Source organism: Triticum aestivum, chromosome 5A, assembly GCF_018294505.1.
Source record: "Triticum aestivum cultivar Chinese Spring chromosome 5A, IWGSC CS RefSeq v2.1, whole genome shotgun sequence".
NCBI lineage: Eukaryota > Viridiplantae > Streptophyta > Magnoliopsida > Poales > Poaceae > Triticum > Triticum aestivum.
The window spans coordinates 635413103-635420984 of record NC_057806.1 but is presented as its reverse complement, the minus strand read 5'-3'; the positions used below and the strand labels follow the sequence as shown (position 1 = coordinate 635420984).

General features: G+C 47.7%; 1 protein-coding gene across 1 annotated transcript; it reads left to right on the top strand.

Annotated features, from left to right (window-relative positions):
* The first annotated feature begins 2787 nt into the window (after positions 1-2787).
* Positions 2788-7394, top strand: LOC123108100 (translation initiation factor IF3-1, mitochondrial). Its single transcript, XM_044529954.1, has 7 exons — positions 2788-3170; positions 3265-3332; positions 3460-3558; positions 4284-4340; positions 4921-4989; positions 5935-6003; positions 6094-7394. The coding sequence occupies exons 1-7, from the start codon at positions 2870-2872 to the stop codon at positions 6895-6897; spliced, it is 1467 nt and encodes a 488-aa protein (XP_044385889.1). The 5' UTR covers positions 2788-2869; the 3' UTR covers positions 6898-7394.
* Positions 7395-7882: the final 488 nt, after the last annotated feature.

Below are 7882 nucleotides of genomic sequence, written 5' to 3'. Positions count from 1 at the left end.
CTCAACGGGTGTGCGCTGTTCGACGATCTGGGTTTCTGTGTGTTCAGCAATGGCGGCAGCCCGTCCCTGTCTTCCCCCAATCAGAGAGGCATCGGATGTGATGTGAGGCTAGGCAGACCAGCTGGCGTGCGGGAGATGGTCCAGAGCAGAGCAACGGCTTGCACAACGGCGTGTCTTCCTCGACGATGTGGGTGTTTGGCAACGGAACCACGTCCCGAACCGCGCCCAGGGTTGCATCGGAAAGAGGCAAACGCGCGATTGTGTGGGAGGATCTAGCACACACAGGTTTGTAGATGCGAGGTGCGGGGACGGTGGCGCACAATTTAATGTAGGGCGCTGATAGGCGCCGGTGCGCCGGCCGAAACGTTTCGGCCGGTCCAGCGCCAGCCGTTCGATCTGACTAACACGGAGGCTGCGTAACCGCTCGATCTGGACTGGGTCATCGTCTTCCTCGCCCCTTGCGAATCCCCCACTCCTCCTCCCCCGCCCGACTCACTACCCACCCCCCTGCGCGCCGCCGCACCTCCTCCCCTGCTGTCGGCTCGCTGCCTCGCCGTCGTCGCCGCCGGTCGCCGCCCTCGCCGTTGGTCGCCGCCCTCACCTATGCCGCCTTCGTGCGTTTCTCCCCTCTGTGGATGCAGCAGCGTGCGCCCATGGTTGCACCCCCGTGGTTGCAGGCTTGCAGCTCCCGGGGAGATGGCCGCATCTCCGGTGGCGCCGGCCGCCGGCCGCAGCACCTGTCGTTGTGCTCGCGTTGTACCTCGCCGTGTGCCCACTCGAGGCTCTTGCTAGTTCCAACAAAAAACGACACCGGTTGTAGCAAAAAAGTTTATCGCTTCCAGCAAAAAAAAGCTTACCGCTGCAGCCCGCCGTCGTCATTGTAGCAAAATTGTTAACTGGATGTAGCTTCTGTGGTTGCCGATTGCAGCAAAAAAATGACGTGATTGTAGCAAACACAAAAAGAACGAAAAAAGTTTTTATCGTTTTCAAAAAAGCTTCCACTGTGGTTTGGAAAAGCTTCAATCGTGTATAAAAAAGCTTCATCCGTTAAGAAAAAAAGCTTCAACCAGACCTGCGACCAGAGAAAAAGTTGCAAAACATTGACAAAAAAGCTTCAACCGTATATAAAAAAAGCTTCAACCGTATATAGAAAAAGCTTCAACCGGCTAGCGACGGTAGAAAAGCCGTGGTTGCAGCCCACGGTCACCTCGGTCATCGCCGTCACACACCCCGGTCTCCGCGCGGGGTTGCATCAGCGTCGCCGTGGTAGCACCCCGTCGCCCCGGTTGCAGCATCTCCCGTGGTCACCCCCTCCTCGGTCGCCGGCGAGATGGGATGGTCACCGCGCACAGCCATGGCGAGCTTCGAGCGGGGAGAGGGGAGGCGTGGTGCGGCGACCAGGGGGCGGGCAGGGGGGAGGGAGAGGGAAGGGATGGGGAAGGGGTGGGGAGGAGGGGGCAGAAGAAGAGGGGCGGCGCGCGCCCGGGAAGCTGCGCGAGATGTGGAAGCTGCGCGAGGAAGAGGGAGACCGGCCCAATCTTCAGCCGGTGCGCCGGTCCCAACCGTTTCCCTTTAATGTAGCTTTTTCTTCCGGTAACGGAGGGCAAGGTAATGAGGGCGATCAACGCTGCGGTTTCATGTGCAATTGCGCCCGGAAGAGCTTCGGTCGAGGCAGCGGAAGAGATAGCGGCGGCGATGAGAGTCACGACGGAGAAGATGACTGTCAGGTGTCAGCCAAATAGTGCCGCAGCTGAAGCCCATGGGCTGTATGGGCTATACAACCCACATACCAAATATTGAACCGGGCCATGTGTCCACGTGTAAGGTAGCGCACCAGCGCTACTCGACTCAGGCAGCCCATGTGAAGTGGCTTCGTACAACCCAAGCGCTGGAAGCCGATACGGGAACGCAGCGAGCGTTAGTGTAGACATCTGATTGCGTTCATAGTTGATCCAATGGCTAATAATAATTCGGGTGATGTGGCTGCGCGAGAAGCCAGAAAAATCAGCTAGTGGGGGGCTTCTATTTAGATATAGAAGATTAGACCTTAGCACGACGACTTTTTGATTGTCTACTATAACAAGGTTTGCCCGCCTCCGGCGAGGGAGAGGCGATTACAGCGACGCGTCTTTGTCTCGCTTTAGTGCTTGTAGTCATCAATAGATAGTTTGGATCTGGATGTAATTTTTATTATTTCCAGTATTCGTTGTACTACCATGATTGAAGATGAATAGATTGAAAGTTTTTCTAAAAAAAAGAAAAAAAGAGAATTCTGTACTTTTCTCTATTTTTCTTGAATTGGCCTTCTCCCCTATTTTTGTATGGTGCTAACACAATCTTAGTTCATCTTCACAATTTATGTCGGAACAATACTAAAAATTCATAATTAACAGTGAAAAAATGTGTACCTCGAAAAAAGACTGTGAGGAGGCTGCATGTAAGGGCATGTACAATGGTGGCATATGGATACATATGCTCATGACAAAAAGTAATTTAAGATATTTACATTTATTTTTTCTCCCCAATGCAAGCTACCACTAGTGGATCTCATTAAAAAATAGAAAATAAAGACTTTAGTACACATGCATCTCTACTTCTCATTCCAACCTTTTTAGTTTCTGTCACTGGATCACACTTTTTCTCTTCAAGCATCCGCCTTCTAAAAAGGATCTCGCTTCCCTATCCAAACCTATTTTACATCATATCCAATTCTAAATGACATGCGAGGCATCACCTTAAGGCTATGCCTTGTACATGCCCTAAATGGGCTTAGTTGCGCAACTAACGAGGGAGCCTTTTAGGCCTATGCGGAGGGAGGCAGGCTGGGCTACCCGTGGTCGTCCCCTTCCTGCCGCCGCCGCCGCCGCCCATGGCTCTCCGCCGCGCCATCGGATCCCTTGTCGTTCGTTCCCAGGCCTACTACCTGCGCCACGCCGCCGCCTCACCCCCGCCGTCCTTCAGCCGCCCGATCATCCCCTACCGGTCCTTCGCCGCTCCGCCTCAGCACGTATACCCCCTCCCTCTAGTGCCCCAGGCCAGCTTTCCTTCTTCTTACCATCCGTGTTGTGCTCGACAGGTCAAGAAGGTCACGAAGGACGATGACGACGATGCCGGCCCCAGGATCAACAACGACATCACCGCTCCCTTCCTCAGGCTCGTCACCGATGAAGGTAGGGAAGGGACGATGCACCCACTCACTCACTCACAACTCCCCTTCTCCGTTCACCATTCAGGTGATGGACATGGCCTGTTTCAGTTTTGCAGGGCATAGTGTTGTCCCCAGGCATGAGGCTCTTCAGCTCGCTGCCAGGATGGGCTTGGACTTGGTTGAGGTACACTACTCCATACTGCATTTTTCTTCTTCATCTTCAATTGTTTGTGTCCTGGTGTTGGTGTTTTCTTACTGTTCAATCAAGTCTTGCATTTTCATTTCTCACGGTTATCTTTTCGTCGGTGCAGGTCCACAGAAAAACAGACCCTCCTGTTTGCAAGATCATGGACTTTCACAAAGAGAAGTATAACAAAGATGTCAAGGAGAAAGAACGCTTAAAAACCAAGGTGTGTGTGATAAATCCTCGTTGAATCAGTCGTCCCATCAACACTGCAGTTGAGTTGAAATGTTTAGAAAGGAGCCATGTTCGTAATTGTTTAAGATCATTGGACTAAACTATCAGTTCCTTGATCCGTGGTAAGGAAACCGTTTTTTAGATACAGTCAATCTCAGCTACAGAAACTGTCATTTGCTTTAACCAGATGCTGTTGCTTTTTTAAAAGACACAAATAACTCTTTGATCTCTACAAAAACAACGGCATCTGGTTAAGAGCTATAGACATCTTATGTACTCCCTCCGTGCCTAAATATAAGATGTTTTGACATCTTATATTTAAGCACGGAGGGAGTACTCCTTAGTAGAATACATAGAAGATGTTCTTTGTAGGGGCATCTGCTACTGTTGAGTCTGTTGTTGAGTGGAAATGGCCAGAATTGCATTTCTTTACTATTTGTCGTACTAGAGCACATTCGTGGTTACTGTGCTGTGTGTTGGGTTGGCTAGGGGATATGTACTAATTCTAGTAAGATTTTACTGTTGCTTCATAAAAAAATTGATTTCGATTAACTGCTGTGTCCAGACTAGAAATGTGTAAATGCTTTTGAAAAGTACTGCAATGCTAAATGTAGCCTTAAAAACAGAGCAAGGGAAATGTTAATCACTTATACCTCCTTGCATGTTTATATTACCTCTGCATAAATCATAATAATGAGCACCTTCAATGTTCTGCAGTCTGCTATTGTCTTGCGTGGTGGAGATAACAAAGAAGTGCGGTTTAAGGCGAAAACAGTAAGTTTTCTTAATGTTGTAGTTCTTTTGTTAATTGCAGGCTGCATGATTTTTTATTCTTATAGGGAATGCATGATTGATTAGTATTTGAAGTGAAAACAGTTTTTTTTGCTTGTTCTATTTTGGTCCTTGCTGTTTGGCAGTAATAGTGAATATTCTATCATACTCCCTCCGTTCCAAAATATAGCGCGCCCACGCTTTTCGAGGTTCAACTTTGACCATAAATTTAACCCACGAGACCGACTGCGGCGGGATCAAAAATTATATAATTAAAAACTTTTTTTGAATACGAATTCATTGGTATAATTTTTTCGCCCGCCGCAGTCGGTCTTGTTGATTAAATTAATGGTCAAAGTTGAAGCACGAAAACCGAGGACGCGCTATATTTTGGAACGGAGGGAGTAACTTTTTTGTCCAGATGTGGAATGCATGCTTGATTGCTACCTTTTAGCTGGAGTAATAGCTTGATTGTACTGCTACATGCTTCTTTTGCTGTTTGTTTGGACCTATACCTAGTTGAACTCACTCATTGAGCTGGTGTCACATAAGGTTGTTGAGGAACATAAACTACTGTTTGCAGGAAATTAAAGACTTGAAGGTGAAAGCAGATGCAATTACCAGACTAATGGAGCGTGGTTACAGGGTGAAGGTAAGAGTGCTCATGTACTTTTTAGTTCTTATTTTGTATGATTTTGAAAATATTTGGTGACAACCCAAGGAACTGTATCACATGGAATTGTCAATAAACCTTATTTGTATTTTTTTCCTGTTTAACCATTATTTTATAATAATGTTTACTGGGTAATCCCCAAGGAAACTTTATAACTGTAGAAAGGGAAACCAAATAGTGTGATATGATCAGGGGCCTTTTGTGGATCTGGAACTGTTGATTGTGAAAGCTGTTGTGACATGTAGGAGCGTAACATAGCTGAAGCGTAGTATACTGTTAAGTACATTGATCTCCCTGTATCGATGTTTGACACTGCAGAAGATGATCTGTGCTAAAGGTGTGTGTGGAGTTTAGTTTTTGTTGCAGAGTCTTACATCATATGTTGAGTCTAGATCGATCCCTAACTGAAGTTGTACATGCTGGTGGTCATATTGATGTTATAATTGGATCTTGATGATATGGCTTGTATGTGACGGCAGTATGTGTACAGTCTCTATTTCTACCTATATAATGATAATGGGCATGAAGTAGTTTATTATTCAGGAGGAACTTTCTGTTTTCTCCTTGCCTTAGGAGAACCCCAGCTGTCTCATATCTTGTTTGAGTGATAATTCTATCTGTTGGATCTAAACTGTGGATGGAGAATCACAGTAACATGTTTTCTCTTTATCTTCACTTGAAGCAATAATTGCCTGACGGACTTTGCCTTTATTTTTACCTAAGATGACAGTATTTAGCAGTGTCTTTGAAACTGCTAACCAGCATGCATATATCGGATACCAGCTTGAACTGGATTTTCGTTTACAGCCTATTTATTTAGACTTCATAACTATATATTGGATTTGTGGATGTTCACATGTATATGTTTCTCTTAAATTCTCAGGCACAAACTGTGAAAAACTTAACGATGCTTCTGTTTGTCAGTGCATGGCAATGCCCGCAGGTAATGAAGCAGAAGATTTAGGCGGACCGCTATCTCGGCTGTTAGGACTTGTGAGTACTTTGTTCTGTATTGTCCCCTTCAGTTTAAGAATTGCTCTCCATGAAAGTTCATCTCTTTCTACAATTTCACCAATTGAACAGATACAAGATGTCTGTATTGTGGAAAGTGGGCCACATTTGGACTCCAAGCATGCATATGTTATTGTCAGGCATGTGAAGTTTGCAACCAAGAAAGGCGGAAAGAAAGCTAGCAAGGCCATGGAAGACGCGGGCAAAGGCACCCCCCACAACACTGCCTCTGAATCACCAGCCACTGCTACTGATAGTGGGGACAAGACAAGTGAACATGGTTTGGAAGTTGGGGATGTTGGCAAAACGCCAGCCTATCTCTCTCGTGAATCTGTGGTGCAAAAAGAAAGGCAAGATAGAGGCGTTGGAGGCAGGAACCGCGATAACATGGACAACATGAGTGCTGTAGGAAACAGGATTAACCGTGGTCAGGGGGGATCACAATCATCCGATCGTGGACTCGGTTGTAGGAGTGGAAATTCTCACATGGAAAAGCGAGAGAAGACTAATCAGGATATGGCACCTGAGCAAACCAACAGGTATGCCAGCCGTAGACAGCAGATGGGAGGCGACAACCAAGGCAGACCCCTGCAGGACCCGAGAAGAAATGAAAATGAAGGTCGCCACCGGTTCAACGACAATCAAAGGCCTTTTGAACAGCCTAGCCCGCTATCGCCAAGGTTCAGCCAAGGCAGACCCCCACAGGACCCGAGAAGAAATGAAAATGAAGCCCGCCACTGGTTCAACGACAACCAGAGGCCTTTGGAACAGCCTAGCCCGCCATCGCCAAGGTTGAGCCAAGGACGACCCCCACAGGACCCGAGAAGAAACGAGAGAGGAAGCCATGTCCCATCGAATAACAACCAGCCGCGATGACTCCAACAATCGAATCAGAACAGTGGACCATTAGCAGGCCGGGCCGGACGCAGGGAGTCCGACTCCGACAGCCAGGAGTTTGGGCGTCCTCAGCAGCCGAACGCCAGCCACAACATCCGAGCCGAAGAAGGCAGATGGCGTGTCCGCTGCTGGTAAACCTTCTGACCCCGGTCCGTCCAAAAGCTTTGGAATATTTAGTACTCCCTGAAAGTGATTCCGGTGATAAAAAAAAGGTCGTGAAAAAAGACGAGTAAGTTCTGTGGCGAAGTTTGCAGAGCAAATATTATTCCGCTTGTGGGGGTGGAGTTCTCCGTGGCGTCTATTGAGAATGTTTGTGATTGCTGCTTCAACAAGGCCTGTTTATGAGCAGCAAGTGGCTGTTTTTGGCCACCATTTTTGTCGTTATTATTTATTTGTTTCGAATAATCCTTAATTATCCCCATCATCGATCCTTTGCATAAAAAAGAACATTGGACATGAGCCCATGCATACATGTAATGTGGTGTGTGTCAGCTCATTTTGACGGGAAAAAAATCCAAGATTTATTGAATCTGTCTGGCATGTGCTCAGGTACAAGTCCGGTTCATGGCACTCACTACTTACACCAACGAACATGCGGGTCACTGCTTTGGGGCATCACATAAAAATGCAAGCAGGCAGCAGGTAGAAGGGATTAAGCTACATTCTCAGCTCTGATTTTCTTCCTCTTTTATTTCTTTGTTAGATCCTCTGATCGGTTAGCCTAGATCAAGGCCATGGCAGGACGGTGACAGCGGTGTGGGTGTGGGTGTGTGTGTGTGGTGGCGGCTGCGGTGGCAGAGAGAGGGAGAGTTGGTGATGGAGCTTCCCGTGAGCACCGCGCTAACCCTAGATCGGTAGGGAGTATCAGTGGGGTTTGTGGCAGCGGCAACCCTCGTATCCCGTGCCCCGGCCCCCACCTCTGTTTATATAGCACGGATCACAGGGGCACACTACCCATGGTTTG

What these genes read in the sequence shown, in the direction of transcription:
- LOC123108100 (XM_044529954.1), top strand. Translation starts at nt 2,870, where the DNA reads ATGGCTCTCCGCCGCGCCATCGGATCCCTTGTCGTTCGTTCCCAGGCC. An exon ending in CAGGCTCGTCACCGATGAAG is followed by an intron (nt 3,171 to 3,264) that starts GTAGGGAAGGGA and finishes TCAGTTTTGCAG; the next exon opens with GGCATAGTGTTGTCCCCAGG. An exon ending in TGGGCTTGGACTTGGTTGAG is followed by an intron (nt 3,333 to 3,459) that starts GTACACTACTCC and finishes TCGTCGGTGCAG; the next exon opens with GTCCACAGAAAAACAGACCC.